Source organism: Balearica regulorum, chromosome 11 (assembly GCF_011004875.1).
Source record: "Balearica regulorum gibbericeps isolate bBalReg1 chromosome 11, bBalReg1.pri, whole genome shotgun sequence".
Taxonomy (NCBI): Eukaryota; Metazoa; Chordata; class Aves; order Gruiformes; family Gruidae; genus Balearica; species Balearica regulorum.
This window is the reverse complement of record NC_046194.1, coordinates 22,709,231-22,726,930: the sequence shown is the minus strand read 5'-3', so window position 1 is coordinate 22,726,930 and position 17,700 is coordinate 22,709,231. Positions and strand designations below refer to the sequence as shown.

At 47.1% G+C, this 17,700-nt stretch overlaps 1 protein-coding gene across 3 annotated transcripts in view; it reads left to right on the top strand.

The window, feature by feature from the left end:
- ARHGEF9 (Cdc42 guanine nucleotide exchange factor 9) overlaps positions 1–17,700 on the top strand; it is a 213,635-nt gene that overhangs the window by 13,368 nt on the left and 182,567 nt on the right. For all 3 annotated transcript variants that reach the window (XM_075763709.1, XM_075763708.1, XM_075763707.1), the window contains exon 2: positions 11,999–14,730. In XM_075763709.1, the coding sequence (XP_075619824.1) occupies positions 12,067–14,730 (2,664 nt within the window). In that variant the 5' untranslated portion in view covers positions 11,999–12,066. The remainder of the gene's footprint in view (positions 1–11,998; positions 14,731–17,700) is intronic.

Here is a 17,700-nt window from a genome sequence, read left to right as displayed (position 1 = left end):
AGCGGTCCAGACAGGGGATGCGCTCCCAGTGCCTGCTTAAAAGCTGTTTTTTTGGTTTTGTATCCGTATTGGGTCGGCAGGGCAGGCTTGCATTGCCAAACTAAGGTTTTAAAGTCTTGGATTATAAGATGTGCATGTGGGGGCCAGCTCTGGCTGAGCTGGACTGCACAAGTGCAGGATAACACCTACAGCAAAGGCACCGTTGCCACCAAAACTGGGCTCCAAACACCACCCACCCACTGATAGCTCCTGCGAAACAACCACTGTGTGCGCCAGCCTGGGCTAACCGTATGGTCACGGCCAGCGTGTAATGGCTCTGGATGCAAAAAAGGATTATTTGTTGTTGTTGTCATTGAGGGAGGAAGGCAGGAGAAAGGTGTCTGCATGCCTGTGTTTGATGATATGCCTGCCTTGTGAGGGAAAAGTAAGGCGTGGGTGGGTGTCAGACCCCTAAAAGCTCTGTGCCTCTCTGGGGTGAAAAGCCCCAGCCAGAGAGCAGGCTGGGCACCCAGCAGTCGTGATGCTTCTCTAGAAACAGAAGATTAGATTTTTCACATGCCCGAAAGCAGTTTTGTGCAAGGCCACCTGCCTCCTCGAGTTGGATATCTTAGAGCATGACAGCGGCCGAACGCCCAGCAGGTGTCATTGGCCGGTGGAACATCAAACCCCCAAATACCCAGAAACTGGGTTGATTTTACCCAAAAGCAGTGCAGAAGACTCCTAAAGCAATCGTTAGCTCTTGGAGGTAAAGACACTTGTACTCCTGGTACACTGGGCTCCAGTCTGAGAATTGCCACCAATTTCAGCGTGCGGTAAGGCTATACCTCACCTTCTGGTAAAGAGGCTTTGCTTGATGAATTAGATTTTCTATAACGTGGTGCTTGGGGAATCGAGAGCAAACCAGCAACCAACTGTGCAGTGCTATGCTGTTGCGTTCGTATTTAAAGGAAGCGTTGGTCGTTGGGGTTTGCTGCGCTGTAAAGCAAGGCTGTGCGGCAGGTTTGTTCCCAGCAGCCTGTTTATGAGCGCTGGGAGCAGCCTTCCAGCCCGCGTCGTCGTCTTTCCATTTCCCTCCTTTGACACCACGATGTGTTTGGCCTGTTTGATGGAGAAACCTGAAAGAAGTGACGGTTCCTGTTCAAACTGCTGTAAGGAAAAAGGGCCTGGGGGAAAGAGGTACAGGGGAAATCCCAGCCATCTAGCTGCCTAAAAGGATTAGGTCACTTGATGTCTGTCTGGAGATAGAAACAGGGCTGAGAGGGAGGCAGTCAAGTACGTGTGAGATGCCCTTTGACATTGCCAGGGTAGTGTAAGGGTGTTGCTGAGTAATATGCTGAAATAATTCTTGGAAATGTTTGAGCAGAACCGGTTGCTGCATGTGCTCTCTGTCTTTGCATGTGAATTTGGGGCCGTCGTTGGCACATGGCTCTTAGTTTCTGATCGTGAGCTGAACGCACTTGAACATACATGAACACAGCAACACAGATTGCAAGGTCTGTAACTATGGCAATGGATCTACAAATGTGACCCTCTGCACCTAATTTCAATATTGGCATCGGTGAGTTGCCTTGCAAGATGGCACTTACTTTTTCTAGTAGTAATTCCATGTCAAAGAGGAAACATAAATAAACTCCCCAAACAAAAGAAGCAAGGAAAAAATAATTTTTTCAAACATTTGAGCAGGAACAATAGGGTAGGATATGCACTCTCTGGGGAGAGCTAATGGCTGAAACCGATAGGAGCACGGTGCCTGCCTTACTCTTGCTTTGTAACTAGCACAAACCTTTGCTCAACCGAAGATTATTTATAGCAAATGTTATGGCAGAAGCATGTGTGACCTGTAGGCTCCCAGCTAGGGGAAGAGCTTTCCTGTACTGTCTCTGGGATACAATAGACAATTATTTAGACACTATCTTTGTCTCAAGATATAAACAATTAAATGCTGGCTGCTGATTTCTGTTCTTATGCTCAGATGACGAGCAGCCATGCTTTTTTACCTAAGGATTTTTGGAGAAGGAAAGGATTTTGAAGAGAAATGTCACAACTGTAAAGATCCTGAGGCATCTCTACTAACTAAATTGACTAATCGGGAACGCAAAGTAATGTCACAAGCGTCATGAAGTCGTTGCCTCCCAGCATCCTCACGAAGGATGGCAGCCAGCAGCTTGACGTTGTTCAGCTGACATTAATGGGGTGTGTATGGGTGTAGACCCCTGAATCTGCCTGTGCTGTTGCATTTTAGCTCATCACTGTGGTATTAGAGTACCTACATCTGCTACTGGATAGTAATTAAATGTTCTTACATATAATTAACTGCTTTCAACTGACTACTGAACAGCTTAAATAATCTACATGTAACGGCAGATATTTCTGTATTATAAAGGTGACAGTCGGTGCCAAATACTTGAGAAGATTGGGGAAACAGCTATCCTGCATCAAAGCATGACCTTGTTTTGGAAGATGACTGCTTTTTCAGGCTCCCTCATTTTGTTGGGGGTCCCTGTGTATCCTGGGTATCAACAGTGGAAGTTTCCTTTTGGATCTGTTCGGTACTCACCTCAGTTTTATTTTCTGTATGGCAAGAGAATTTAGAATTGCGTAAAAGGGCTTATGAAAATGTGAAGAAGTGTGCAAGGGATAATGTCTACCACAAACAGGAAGCCGGTTAAATGGGCAAAGGGTGTATTCTCATCTGCAGTTCATGGGTCAGCTGGGCGAATCTGGAGAAACATTTAGCAACAGGTACAATGCCAAAGCCTTCTGCGCAGAGCCTTGCTCTGAAATTCAGCTTCAGTAGGGACTAATCTGTTACATCTTCACCTTTTGATTCTAGTCAACACGGGCTTTTCTACCTTTGTGTTTTCTTCTCGAGTTTCTTCTGCTCAGCTTTGCATGAGGAGCTAGATGATGGCACTCTCCCCTTTCCTGTGCAGACACTGCATATATAAAGCCACTGCTGGTTTGGTGGGAGGTTTTAGGGCTCAGTGTGATGCAGAGCCAAGTGCTGGTATCCTGGTAGGCAGCCTGGCACCTCCCTGCACCATCGCACCGTTTCATCAGGCCCACCAAGCCCCGAGTGTGGAGCTGCTCGTGATTGCAGTGAGCTGGTCTCTTCCCTGGCAGCACCAGCACGAGTCCAGTTTATCTGAATGGAGTTGAGCAAATCTCTCTCTCTCCCTCGGCCGCAGGCAAAATGAGTCTCCTGCTCTAATTTCATTGTGTTTAGCCATCTCCCAAACTCCAAAGCTCCCTGAAATGGGAAGGAAGTAATGTTTAAATTATACATGAGTGAACTGATTTACTCAAACCGAAGTTTTGAGTTCCGCCCTCATGAATACAGGGATGGAGCTATCAGTCTGTGCATCCATCCGTCTGCCCAGTGAATATTGAATTAACAGAAACACAAACGCAGTTCCAGGACTGTAAAAGCTTTGGCTTAAACTAGTGAAAACCGTGCGGGGCAGATGCATGCTGCCACAGGGAAAGCGGTGTCTTTGCCTACGTTAACTTGTCTGGTAGGCTGCCCTCGGTGATGGAGTGAGACCGTTGCTGCAGATTCCCTTCTGCCACTGAAAACTCAGTGTTTCAGTAAGGCCTGTCCACTCCCGACTGGAAGGGGATTCAGACTGCTCTCCTGTCTGCCTCCTGCCCCTAAGGAGGGAGTTTAACTTCCTGTGTAACGTATTTTGCAGAGCATGTAAAATGCTGGTTAAATTCTATGGTCGCTTCCTATGGGTACTTGCTCAGTGCTCCTTGGGGAACCCAGCACCGGAAAGCCGTAGCTGCGCTTGCTAATGGCCTGGAGATCCCTTTTGCAGATGTTTCACCTAAGTCTCCATGCTCCTTCCACCTCTATTTAAAAAAATGAATATGCAAGCTGCAGTACTGCCATGCCTAGCTCAGCAGCAAACCATCCTTCTTGCTCCATAAAAAAGAGATGCTGAATTCTTGTAGGGCCTGCAGCAATTCATGGTGCGGGCGGCTGTGAGGTGGGGATCTGCTGGTGGGGATGTGCTCGAGCGTGGCTGGCTCCTGCCTGCATCATCTGGGAGCGCGCTGCAAAAGCGTGAACGTGGCTTTGCGGTTGGTCCTTCGGAGCGGCACCGAGAGAGGCTGAAATGTCTGTGGAGACATAACAGAAAGGGGGAGAAGTCACGATTCTCTCCCTATTTATTTGACCTAAATACACTGAAGTAACTGTACCCTCATGAAAGAGATAATTTCCTGATGCTGGAGAGCTTAACATCTGTTTCCTCCCATTTTTTTTTGGTGGTAGAACATGGTAACGGAAGAACTGGCGGGGTTTTCTTTCCTCTTTTTCTTTTGTATAGCAAGAGGCGCTGCATGCTTGGGCTAAATACGCTCTCCGAGAGCAGACAGGTTTCTCTCAAGGGTTATATGATCATTTGTTCTCTATTTTCTCTCCTTCCTGCCTCCCCCCGCCCCTCCTGGAGAGGAGCGGATACACCGAAGCCCAGGCAGGACTTCCTTAGCTCAGCCATGCCTTCTGGCAGGCTGCGCCGCGTGCCCTCTCCCCGTCACCCCCCTTCCCCGAAAAACAATGGCCAAAGGCTCCTTCTTGTTTGTTATTTTGTGTCCCGCGGAGGAAGAGCCGAGTGGAAGATCGTGTCCCTAGGGGCCCTCGGCGCATTCCAGCTCCGGCTGCCGCCTTGCAAGGCTGCCGGCACCTTTGCTGTGCCGTCCCCAGGCCTTTAGCACAAATCTGCCGCACTGTGTGATGCTGGGGGCGGACAGTGGGTTTTGAAGCAAATTTAGCACTGGGGAAAAGTGAGGGAGGGGGATGGAGAGCCTTGGAGGGGTGTCTTGAGTCACTGCTCTGCAGCAAGAGCAGATCTTGTCCTTCAAACATCCAGTGCAGCAGAGGTAGTCGTAGTGCCAAGAGGAGCTGGGCTCTTGTACCTACTATTTCTGATGTGGCTTGGACCCCCTTGTATGCTGCTAGTATCTCCTTTGCAGTCGGGGTGTAGCGAGCCTCAGACTGTCTGTAACCCGGCTCCAAAATGCTGGAGGTCAGCCTCAGGCCTCTCCAGGTGCTTTCTGCCAGAGGCTTTGCGGCGGAGAGCACGTTTCTCACGTGTGATCCTGTCTGGACTGCCCCAAGGGCTACTGCACCACCAATTTCCTTTTTGATCTCTTCAAAGGCTTGTTGCTCCTCAAGGCCCCAGTTGAAATAGTTCTTCTTTCAGGCCACTCGATAGAGGGGATTTACAAGTTGACTGTGACCTGGAATATGCATTCTCCAGAATCCCACAGCGCCTAGGGATGCCTGCATTTCCTTTCGTTGACTGGTGGGGACGTGGGTATTATCTTACTGAGCGCATCTATTGGGATGTGCACCCTGCCACTCAGAGATCAGTCACCTTGGAGCATGTTCCCCTGTGGCATTCCCCATCAGTTGTTTAACCTTACAAACAATAATCAACATGAGGCTCACAACACACGCCGGTACGAACGGTCTGATTACACAAGGATATGCAAGGAACTGAGAGGCCGTTACCACAGGGCTATAAACACCTGTCCTGGAGGGGAGGAAGGGGTAGGTGCCCTTCTTTCCTTTCTCCTCAAAGCATGTCTCAGGAGAAAAGGAAGAAATTGCTGATTTTCTCCATGAGATGGTTCTCAAAGTCCTGGGACAGCAGCAAGGTAGGACCCAAGTACTAGATTAGGCTCAAGGCCAGTGCTTTTATCATAGCTGTCCCAGGCAAAGCAAAGTGATAGACCACACAGCAAACAGCAAAACTTGAGAACAGCCATCAACAATTTGTGGAGTTCATTGTACAGCAAAAAAGGGATCGAGCACTGGAACGTGTTAGGAAATGCGTGTTGGCTTCCAAAGTGAATATGCCAGTGTCACGATCTACAGCAGACAGTCAAATAACTAAACAGGTATAACAGCTGGAAGTTTAATCTAGCACACACGAATCACATCTGTTATTATCTTGAACCCCTTTAGCCCCACGGTGGGTGCCAGAAAGGTTGAGGGTTAACCCTGGTAGGCTGCTAAGCACCACACGGCCGCTTGCTCACTGCCCTCTTCCCCCAGCTCCCAGTGGGATGGGGAAAGAGGAAAGGAAGAATAGAAGTAAGAAAACTTGTGGGTTGGGATAAAAATTGTTTAATAAACAAAGGATAAGTGGAAGAGGGAAAGAAAACGAAACAAGCGATGCAAAGGCAGTCCCTCACCACCTCCCGCAGGCAGACTGGTGCCCAGCCAGTTCCCGAGTTCTCTAAACCTCCTCTTTTCCCTTGTTATTGCTGAGCATGACATTATATGGCATGGAATATCTTTGGTTAGTGCAGGTCATCTCGTGTTGTGTCCTCTCCCAACCTGTTGTGCACCCCCCAGTCTGTTCGCTGAGGGGGCAAAGCGAGAAACAGAGAAGGCTTTGACCCTGTGCAAGCACTGCTCAGCAATAGCTAAAACATTAGTGTGTTATCAGCACTGTTTTGGTCGCAAATCGAAAACACAGCACCATACAAGCTGCTGTGAAGAAAATTAACTCCATCCCAGCCAGACCCAGTACCCCGGGAAGGAGGTAGGTCTGCCCACCCAAGCCCACTCGTGTGGCTTGTATGTTCCTGTGGCTCGCTCAGATTTACAGTTGTGTGCCAGGTCTGAGTGCAGGTGAAATTAATCCTCTGCAAAGATGTTTCCCAAAACATCTGCTGTGTTCCTTTATATTTTCCTCTGAGGGGTTGTGGTTCAGTTGAGTTTTAATGTTCTCATGGCTGAGAGAGTCCTTGCAAAACATTAAAGCCTGAAACCCCATTGTAGGTCCCCTTTCCTGACAGAGGTCCCAACTGTCTGATGTTTTTGGTGTTTTTTGTAGGTAGCAGGCACCTTTGCAGCACTTAATATTTAGAAAAAAACCCAAAACCCTTATGCTAGTTGCCTGAAAACTGCAATGATCTGAAGTAGATTTCAGGAATTGTGTGCTGCCAGCCTTGCAAACAGCCTGAACTGCATAGTGTTAAATGAACAGTTTCTTTCCATCATTAGGATCTCTTAAGAAAACTCAGCTCAGCCTGGATCAGACTGTTCCTAATCAAAGCTAGCAGGTCTCACTACGCTGTTGCCTTTGGTAGGCACATGGACACCCTTATTTTGCTATGATTGTGGATAACTCCTATAAATTTACTAAGGGCCAGTGCAGAAGAACAAGATTGCCCAAGAGAAGCGTCAGCCCCTGAGTAGTGGCTTGTGACGGCCCTGATTCCGTGTCTTTTAAGTCTATGAGAACTGTTAACTTCAGTGGGTGTTACCTGGGCCCGTGGTGTTATTTCTGCTCTTCTATCTGTCTGCTAAATCACCCTTAAAAGGAGCAAAATTGCTTTTACTCCCACCTGTATCATGCAAGAAAAGCCTTGTTGCCAAGGAAATGTTACACAATCATGAACGAGATACAAAGTACTTAGTTATTTCTTAAAGATTTGAATAATACAAAAAAAATGGAAAGTATTTGGAGGCGGAATCGTAGCCATAGATTCTCCCTATCATAGATAAAGGTGTTTGTGTTTGCTTGGGATTTTGTGCAATCCTAACTTATTTGTCCACCTCAGTGACCTGGAAAAGGAAGGTGAATTTTCAGAACGAAGGGCTACTGCTTGCGTGATAAGAACAACAACAGCAGGGTAGGGACCCGCGTAACTCCTGTAAGTTGGAGCACTTTTCAGTATTTGAGTGATAGCTGTGGTTTTCTGAAACCATTTTCCTTGCCAGGTGAGATGTGTGTTTTATAGAGCAAATGCCACAGCTGCCTGGGTGAGCCACCCTCTTTGGGCTTGAGGTAATTCTGAGGGTAGTGGAAGAGGTGTAAGGTAATAGCATTACCTCATGTTTTCTGTGGTTAACGTCCCGCACACAGAAATGGTAGTCACAGCTTAGGTGGTAACTTGCTATGACTTGACATCTGCGACTGCGCCTGCAGCACAAGGAGGGGAAAAATAAAAAGGCGGTTGACTAACTGTTGTAGTTTTCTGGCTTATAGGTGTTCTCAAAAATATGTTCAAAGCGTTTCTTCAAAGCTTCCTCCTCCTGCACCCCAGAAAGATGAGTAATGGTTCATCAGATGCTCTCACAGCTGGTCTTCTCCATACTCGTATTTTATTTTGCCATTATGGACCTTAACGCCCCTGAGCCTGTGTGGTTTGGCTGATAAGGCCACCTTTTCTCTGCTTGGCTTATTTAAAGCGTAGGTTTCCCACAAGAATGCTGCTGCTGTGTGTTTGCACGGTGGCAGACACTAGTTTTGGCGGCTGTATCAGTTGACAGAGCATAGCAGATTTTGGCACCCGGTCGGGGAAGACTGAGCGAAGCTGGCTGAAGTTTGTTCAAATGCAGAAAATTTGCCTCGGTGCTGGGAGGCTTTGCTCTGGGTGAGGCAGTGCCAGTCCTCAGGCTGGATCTTGTTCAAGTGATGGTGCTGGGACCGCTGGCACTAACAAAGCTGTGCCGCTGTGAGTTGGCTCCTTCCAAGGTTAGCCAGGGATTTCAGTGCGTGCAGTCCTGCCGGCTTGATTGGTGTGAATTAGACAACAACAAGGTGCTTTTCTCTCACTGAATATTTGCTAGCAGCCAGTCAAAAGGCCTTTCAAGCACCACACCTGTGTCCTACTATTCCATTTATCCCTCAGGAAGAGCTTTGTCAAAGCAACAATGATGGGTTCAAAGATTAGGAGAGGTTCAGGTGAGGCTGTGGTGAAAGGGGAGGTGGACAGCAGCCATTAAGCACTGGCGCCCTATCTGCTTCGCTCAGGGCTGTCTTCGTGGTGGCGGCTCTAATTTATGTCTGGTTTAAAGCTGCTTTTATAAAAGTTATATATATATATAATTTTAAAGCCACCCTTGTGCCCTGTGATTCTGGGCATGCACCATCTGTCTCCTGTGACAGGCTCTCTTCTGCTTGACACATGAGAAACAGCCTGCCTCTCCTCTGTGTTAGCATCCCTCCAAAGACTCCGCAGACAAGCCTGTTCCCTTTGAATCTTCTTTCCTTATGCAGGATCCACCCAGCCAAAAACAATAAAACATAAAACTGGAAAGAGAAAACAAAAAAAATAGGGACCTTTTGTGATTTTTGTCTTTTGCTGCCAGTTGGCTGCACAACTTGAAACTACTCAAATGCTTTTTTTTTTTTCCCTCTCTCTCTCCACTCCTTCAAATCCATTCAAATGTGTTACTCTTTAAATTGCAGCAGGGATGTCTGTGAATAGCTCGCAGACCCAGAGTGACAGCCCAGGGAATGAGGAGCTGGTCTCCTACTCAAGCACCAGATGGAGGAACAGTCCCACTAAACCCTTGGTTTTTTGGGAACAAAAGTTTTCTGTGGTCTCCGTACGGACCCATGACAACACAGCTCCTGTGTGAATTTGTGCTGCAAATTTTAAGTTTAAATTTTAAAGGGTTTAAGTGGTGGGTGGTGGTGCCAAGGCTGGGTTTCTTAAACATCATGGCGAGTATAAAAGGCAGCGGGCTGAGTAAGTAGATAGCCAAAGCAGAGTGAGGCGGTGTGTGAGGAACATGATCATTGTACAGTTAGGGTGTGTAACTGTGTGGGGTGTATCTGGCAAGGTGTTGGCACCGGGGTGCTGTGAGGAAAGGTGGGGCTGCCCTGTGCCAGGCACGGCTGCGCTGTGGCTGCACCACAGCCCAGAGCAGAGCCTGCCAGCGGTTCTGGCAGTGCCCCTCTGGAAACATGTTTAAGAAAGGGCAAAAACACCAGGGAGGAGTGAGGGGGGATAAAAAAAAGTGAGAAACAGTGCTGTGAACCCCGAGGTCATCGAAGATGGTGGGGAGGATGTGCAGGAGCAGGGGGCTGTTCCCTGACAGGAATTGCGGCCTGTGGAGGCCTCACACAGAAGGAGGTTCTCCTGACAGGAATCATGGCCAGTGGAGGCTTCACACAGAAGGAAGTTCTCCTGACAGGAATCATGGCCAATGGAGGCCTCACACAGGAGGAGGTTCTCCTGACAGGAATCATGGCCAGTGGAGGCCTCACACAGGAGGAGGTTCTCCTGACAGGAATCATGGCCAGTGGAGGCCTCATACAGGAGGAGGTTCTCCTGACAGGAATCACGGCCAGTGGAGGCCCCACGCAGGAAAAGCATGAGGAGGAGGGAGTGGCAGAGAAGAACTGTTATTGTTGTGTCCCGACTGTGCCTCTCCCGATTCCTCATCCCCCTGCACCCTTGGGGGGAAAGGCAGAGCCATCAGGAGTGAAGAGGGAAGTTGAGCCATGGGAAAAAGGGGGTGGGTGGGGGTAAGGTGTTGTGTAAGTTTTATCTTTCTTTCTCATTATCCAAATCGATTTTAATGGCAAGAAATCAAATTGATTTTCCCCAAGTTGAGTCTAGTTTGCCTGTGATAATAATTGGTAAGGGATCTCCATATCTTTACATCAACCCATGAGATTTTTTCATCTTTCTTTTTTCCCCTTTTTCCTGTTTGGCCTGTTTGTTTTGGTGGGGTGGACATCTGGCAGCTGGCCACAGTCAACCCGCTACAGTAGCGAACATTCATTTTTGCTACCCTAAGTACCGTTGGTGCCAAAAGTGCTTGGCACAACCCCAGTGTCATGGCTGTAGTGAAAGCCAGATGACTGTTGCTCGTGAAAAAGCAGAATAGTAGTTGTTTCTGTTAAGGTTTTCGACCTCACTTGGTTGTGCTCTGGTTCCTTGGTGCCTCTGCCATCTGTGGCGGTCTCATGGCTTATGGCTTATTGAAGATAGATGTGGTGGCAAAGTAGAAACAGGCTTATTTGACTGAATGCAAGGGTGAGCCTTTCCTTGTCCATGAGGTGTCCAGGGCAATAGCTGCTGCATTAATAACCTTTGTTTTAATAGAAAAAGAGAGTGTATTTTTTTTTTTATTTTATAGATATGGGGACTGTTCATAGAGCAGTAAATAAAACTGAGTGAGCTTCATGCCTTTGTGTCAGAGCGCTGCAGTGAGCCTGCCTGTTCTTCCTCTGCGCAGGGGAAAATGGAGAATTTCCATTGTCAAACTCGTGTTTCTGGGGCTGTACCCCTTCTTGTTCCTACTCTTACTTCCCTCTTCTTCCTGAGAGTAGGATTGGGAATTGAGGGAATTTAACCCCATTTAGTGCCTGGCATGTAGTTCTGCGTGTTACAAAGGTAGACAGCAAACCCAGGATCACCCTATGAAGCTGTAGCAGTGAGACAGGGCAGAGGTACACAGTTGGAGGGGAAGCTTTAGGATCTGTATAAGCAGGAGTTCAAATGTATTCCCACAAAGGGTTTGAAGTGGTTTCCATCGCTTGTTGCATACGGGGTACTTGTAGTTTTAATCCTGTTCGCTTAGGATGGAACTCACTTGAGGGGAACACATGGTTTTTGTACAGCATTGGGTGGTGGCCAAGCAGCTTTCATTTAGCAGTTCAGTTCCAGCAAGGGATTCCTGTGCTGGTGCCATAGCTATGGTAGGAAAAACCTGGCTTGGATATTCCATGAGTTTTCTAATATTGTAGTATTTCAGAATTGCATTGGTTCCAGGAAGAGGCTCATCCTGACTTTTGTTTGAATGCCTGCCTGAAGAGACTGAACTCGTTGGGAGTGTATTGCCAGTTCCTGGCAGATGGGGCTGGTGAAGATGACAGTGACATGCGCAGGGACGCTTTACTGTAATTTCCTCTTTTCCTCTCTGTCATGTACTCTGACGTATTTAAGGTCCTGGTGATTTGCAAAACTAAGATGTGATTTTGTGGTATTCTGCTTATACTTTGTGGTAACTTTATTAATGCAGGAAGTTTATTTGTGGTCACTAAATCTTCAGTTGTTTAAATCAGATTTAAGTTGCTTTAAAATTTATACGGTTTGGGAGCAAAATTTCAGCCTCACTGAAATCAATGGCAAAACCACCACTGCCACTGGCATAAGATTTGACCTGTGATGCTTTAACAAATGTGCCTTCTAAAAAAATGTTCTGTTCCTAATTGCATTCCTTTCTTTTTTCCTTAAGGCTTGTGAAGAGAACAATCTGAAGACAATGCATCTGTGACCCCTGATACCAGCTTTAGAGTTGGGGCGATGGAAGTTATAGAGGGCTGCCAGCATACTGGTCCTGTGATAGCTCCAAATGGATATGCAAACAGGATTTTCCAAGCAAACATGGAGGAAGGGAGTACTGACGTGTTGGAGGTCTGTGGTGCTGAGCACTGCACCTCCAGCGATGCCATCCTGAATGAACGGGAGGAAGCACCCAGGTATAAGAAGACAACCAAGGGCAACCGGATCTGGAATTTTGTTAGACGAAGGAAAGGACTCTCTACAAATAAAGGAAGACCCCAGTCCATGATCCTACTGGGAGCTACCTCTGAGGTCTCAGAATTAAAAAAACCATCCTTTATGGACAGGGTAAGGCCGTTAAAAAAGGGGAGAACCTCCAGGATGTCTAAGAATGTGGATTTGAGAGCATCCAGTGTCCAGGTTGCTTGTGACCCTGAGGAGGACCATCATACCAGCGGGCAAAGAGCTGTCTACAGGGTTAAGAAACTGGGTGACAGTCGGAGGCCCTCCCGCCACTCGTATGCGGGGTACATTGATGATTTGGATTCTTCTTTCGAAGACATAGAGCTGAATATCAGCGTTCCTGAAATTGATGCCAATGAAAGTAAATGTCTCAGGGATTTTAGTGTCAGGTTACACAGTGAAGATAATGATAGTAACTGCCATAGAATACCAGCTAGAAAGAGTGAGTCTTTGAATTTTGAAAACTTTAATAAGAGTCCTGCAATTACAGAAGGGGACAATCAAAAGAGGTGTACTGTGCTCCCACAGGAGAGCAGAAGAGGAAGAAGCTCTGATGTCTGGAGCTATCTGAAAGGAATTTCATTAACTAGCAAAGATAATTCAAAGCTTCCAGATCAAAGAGCTGAAACCAATTTCCAGAACTTAGAAAATATAACCGATCATTCTACTTCTTATTTTGACTTTGATACGAGATGTGAGGAGAATCTCAGCCAGCGGAAAAAACCAAACAGTGCAACCAAAGCCACTCACTTTGGGGGTGTTGTGAGGTTCTTAACCAGTGTGGCTGAGGCAGCTCGGAGGCTGCGAGGTTCCTCAAGGGCATTTTCACCTGATGAGAAAAGGCCTCAGCGGAGTTTCCGAAGCTGGAGGCAGGATGTTACGTCCCACAAAGAGGGCTTGGTTATCGAGAACGAGAGTGCAAAGGCCTTCTGCACAGTGGGAGCATGTCTGCAGTCCCCAGATTCAGGCACATGGGATAATCTGAGCTTTGAGAGTTTGGTGGGGAAGGAGCCCATGCAGCATTGCAAAACCACAGAAGTGTCACAAGGCATTGGTTCCTCTGCCCCAGGCAGCAAAAATGATAGATTTAATGAAACATCACTTTCTCCCTTTGGACCAGAACCATCTATTTCCCACCTGCCAGAGCTCGCAGATGACTCTTTCACTGAGATAAATACTAAACACCCCTCTGAGGATCTGATCGACTTTCCACAGACAACTCTGACTAAACAGATTCAGGATTCGATCAGTACTTCAGAGAAGACACAGGTCGTGGGCAGGGACCTGCCACGTTCTCAAGGTCCTCCTGTGAATAATCTGGATACTGTGGACGTGCGCCATTCTTCAGCTGCAGATGGTGACTTTTCTGCAGTGACTGAGGCTCTGATCCACCTTCCACAGACATCACTGACTAAAGCTGATACTGAGGACGTGGCTTGTGCCCCAGTGGTTGCTAAAGATGGGAATCCGTCTCCAGCGGTGGCTCAGGAGCTTTCAAAGACGGAACTGGATATGCAAGACTTAAGAAATCCTGAGCTGCCTTCGCAAGACTTGTCTAGAGGTGAGCTGGGGATTCAAGGCACTAGCAGTACTCTGGAGAAGACACAGGTCGTGGGTAGGGACCTGCCACGTTCTCAAGGTCCTCCTGTGAATAATCTGGGTGCTGCGGATCTGGGCTGTTCTCCAGCTGCAGATGGTGACTTTTCTGCAGTGACTGAGGCTCTGATCCACCTTCCACAGACAACCGTGACTAAACCTGATACAGAGGATGTGGCTTGTGCTCCAGTGGTTGCTAAAGACATGGATCCGTCTCCAGCAGTGGCTCAGGAGCTTTCAAAGATGGAACGGGATATGCAGGACTTGAGAAATCCTGAGCTGCCTTCACAAGACTTGTCTAGAAGTAAGCTGGAGATTCAAGACACTGGCAGTGCTCTGGAGAAGACACAGGTCATGGGCAGGGACTTGCCACATCCTCAACATCTTTCTGTAAATAATCTGGATACTGCGGACTTGGGCTGTTCTCCAGCTGCAGATTGTGAGTTTTCTGCAGTGACTGAGGCTCTGATCCATCTTCCACAGAAAACCCTGACTAAAGAGATTCAAGCCACTGGCAGCACTCTGGAGAAAACTCAGGTCGTGGGCAGAGACCTGCTGTGTTCTCAAGATCTTCCTGTGAATAATCTGGATACTGTGGACCTGGGTTGTTCTCCAGTTGCTGATGTTGACTTTTCTGTAGTGACTTTTTTAAAATGCACAACAGTTAAAGGACAGGTTTTAGAGCAGACTGATTGCTGCATTAAAAAGCGTGGAACCACTTCATTTGTAGAACAAAACTCTGTAGAGATAACGGACAAAGGGGAACAGTTTAACTGGAACGAGTGTCGTCCGTTTCAAGTGCATGTCTCCAGAATTGTCTCCTCTGGACGGCTCAAAAACGGAAAGGTATGAGTAAATTTTACTATAATGTTTTCAATAAGTCCTTACTGTTATACATCTTAGGAAGATGATTTGCACTTGAAAGCTTTTTTATATATCCTTCATTAGGATTTTCAGTTAAGTAGACCCTCATATGAATGATGGCAGTAGATACAGCTTTTATATCAGTCCGAGAGGAGTCATACATGCAGAATGAGAAAAGGCCTCCTGAAGCGGATAGACTCCTGCATTAACTCTCAGCCCATCGCTGTAGCACCTGCACGCATATCTCTCTGTGTGGAGCAGAAATCTGTGAGCGGCAGTGGTCATATCAGCTGTGCCAGGCTCATGTCACTCTGTGCTGGTTGTGGAATCGGTACAGGTTTGTGGATGAACCATGGTAGGACCCAGTGTGACGCCCAGCTGTTTTCTTTTGGATCCCTGCTGATTTGGTGAGGCTGAAATGATGACCTTTTTTTTTTTTTTTTTTTTAAGATGCCAGGTAGGGAAATTGGGTCAATTTGTGAAGAAACTTTCTCCTTTCCTTTTGGGCTTGGAGAGACCAGAGATGTTACAGAGGTGATGACATTGTTCGCTGTTGGAAAAGGGGCCACTGTAACTTTTGAGCCAAGAGGGGAAGTGTTTGAAAATTGGCAGCAGATTAGAAATGCCGGGGGAAAAAAATCTGAACTTCTGACTCCCAGCTAAAATGGGCAGTACCATTGTTGGTTATTCCTGGATTTGTTTTTCTGCTCCATTTTGTGTAATACAAAAAAATAAAGACAGCTCACTCTGTAATTCCAGGCACTTATGAAGTGGAGTGAATAGTGGTTGGTCACTTCTTGTGGTCTCTGGAAGAAATGTTTTTAGGAGGAGCTTGAATGAGAGGGCTGCGGTCTGATATCCCTTCACAGAGATCAAGCTGAAAGTATTCTGGGCAGGAGCAAGATAACAGAGGCATGAAAGGATTGAGTGGAGCAGAGGAGAATATCGGCACTCCTTTCCCAGAGCAGCCACATCTCTGCTAGCTGAGGGCAATGGCTGCTTGCCCAATCGCAGAGGTCTTAGGGCAAAATCTGAGTGGTTTCCCAGGTCAGCTGTGTGAACAGGAGATGCAGTAAGGCCCAGCTCAGCTGTTGCAGCTTACAAACATTACCAAGAAACTTAAATATGGTGCTTGAGATAACCAGACAGGAAACCTCCCCCGAGTTCCCGTCGAGTGTGGTGATAGCAGTACGACCTCCGGACTGCTGTGGCTTCCGGCTTCATGGAAGGCCTGCTGCCTCACTAGGCAGAAGCAGCAGTGGGATGGAAGGGAAAGCATACAGCCTGCCCTGGTTTGTAAACACCTTCTGCATCCCAGAAACTCAAGACTGGAGATTTAGAAATGCACAGTGATCTGGCAGCAGTATCAAACCCAGAGCAGTCAAGAGTGAGAGTAAAGGAGGGATACTCTTGGATACGAATGGACCTAGAGACCAGCTCCAATAACGAATGTCCTGAGATACCCGAGGGATTTGCTGGCCTATCTCTCATCAGGGAGCGGCACTCGGAAACGTTTTACCAAAAATAAACATGCGAGAGGATTAACTTCAGCCTGAGCATGACAGTAGCAGCAAAGTCCAGCCTCTTACTGTTTTAGGGCTCAATCCAGCTCCTTGCTGGCACCTGTTCCCCAGGACAGTTGTTGGCCCTCCTGCTTCCACTCCAGGCTGCTCTGCATTAACCAAAGGATTTGTATTTCAAGTGAAATGCTCAAACACAAGTAGGGAGAAGGTGCTGCCAGGAGGGGATAGCTTGGCTTGGTCAGCTGCTGTAAGCAAGCGCTCCGGCAGTTTTAAAGTGTGCTAACAGTGTAGAGCAGAAATAGTTCAAGCAAATATTTTCAAAACAACCTACACATTGTCCCACAAAAAGCACAAAAGCACCGGTTCTCGCTGAGGCTCCCTGCCCAAATCTGTTAGGAGATGGTATAAGAGATTGAGGCTGGTGTAGCACAAAGGATGCTGGAGTGGGATTTAGGGGACCTGCGCATTGGTCCTAGCGGTATAGTAAATCTGTTTACCTGTACTCTTCTGCGATTAATGCCCCTGTTTCCTCCTTTCCTAATCTTGCCTTTTAAAATTTTAATGTCTTTGGGCAGGAGCTGAGTGATGTTATAGGCAAGTAACAGCTCAATAGGAATTGATCTTAATGCTGTAAAGGAAATAGCATTGCAATAGCATTTTAGAGAGCAGCTGTAGAAAGGTAGAAAAAGGTAGAAAACCACTTAGTTCTCATACTGTCCCCCTGCCTAGTTGCTTTCAGACCCTATCCCAAATTCTTGTTTGTTCTGGGAACTTGTGAAACAGTGGAGATAAAAACATTTTGAAGTATTGAAAGAACAGTAAAGGTCAAAATAGATTGTCAATGGGAAATGAAATACTGATTTCGTCATTCACACTGCTGCAACTCTGGAATGAAAGTGCCTTCCTTATTTTGAGAGATAGATGTGAGAAATGAACTGCAAGATGATATGGAGGTTTTAATAGATTTTGGGCAGTTGCAAACTATAAAGTTTCCATTTTCCATATCCTCACTGAAGTGAATTATCCTCATCCCACCTCTAAAACCACCACAGCATCCCAACAGGGAGAATGCTGCTGCAGGGACTCAGATGTAGCCCCAGAAGTTGTATTTGACTACTTCCAGTAGCTTGAGATGATGCTAGGTGGAAGGAAGATTTGATACCACATAGACTACCTTGCAGTTCCGGCTTTTCCGTCAGGGTTTCAAACCGCCTGATGTGTCCTTGGACAGGGTTTGTGGAGGATTTGATACCTCTTTTGGGAATGGCACGAGGAAAGGTTGCAAAATATGCATCTGACTATATTTCCGGCATCAGTTTAGAGTTTTTAGGCCCCAGAAACTTGATTAAGGTTTATTGCTGGCAGAGAGATCGTCGCTGCTCGTCTGAGGGGCATGCACCGGGACTGGGCACTGCAGAGCATTTTGGCT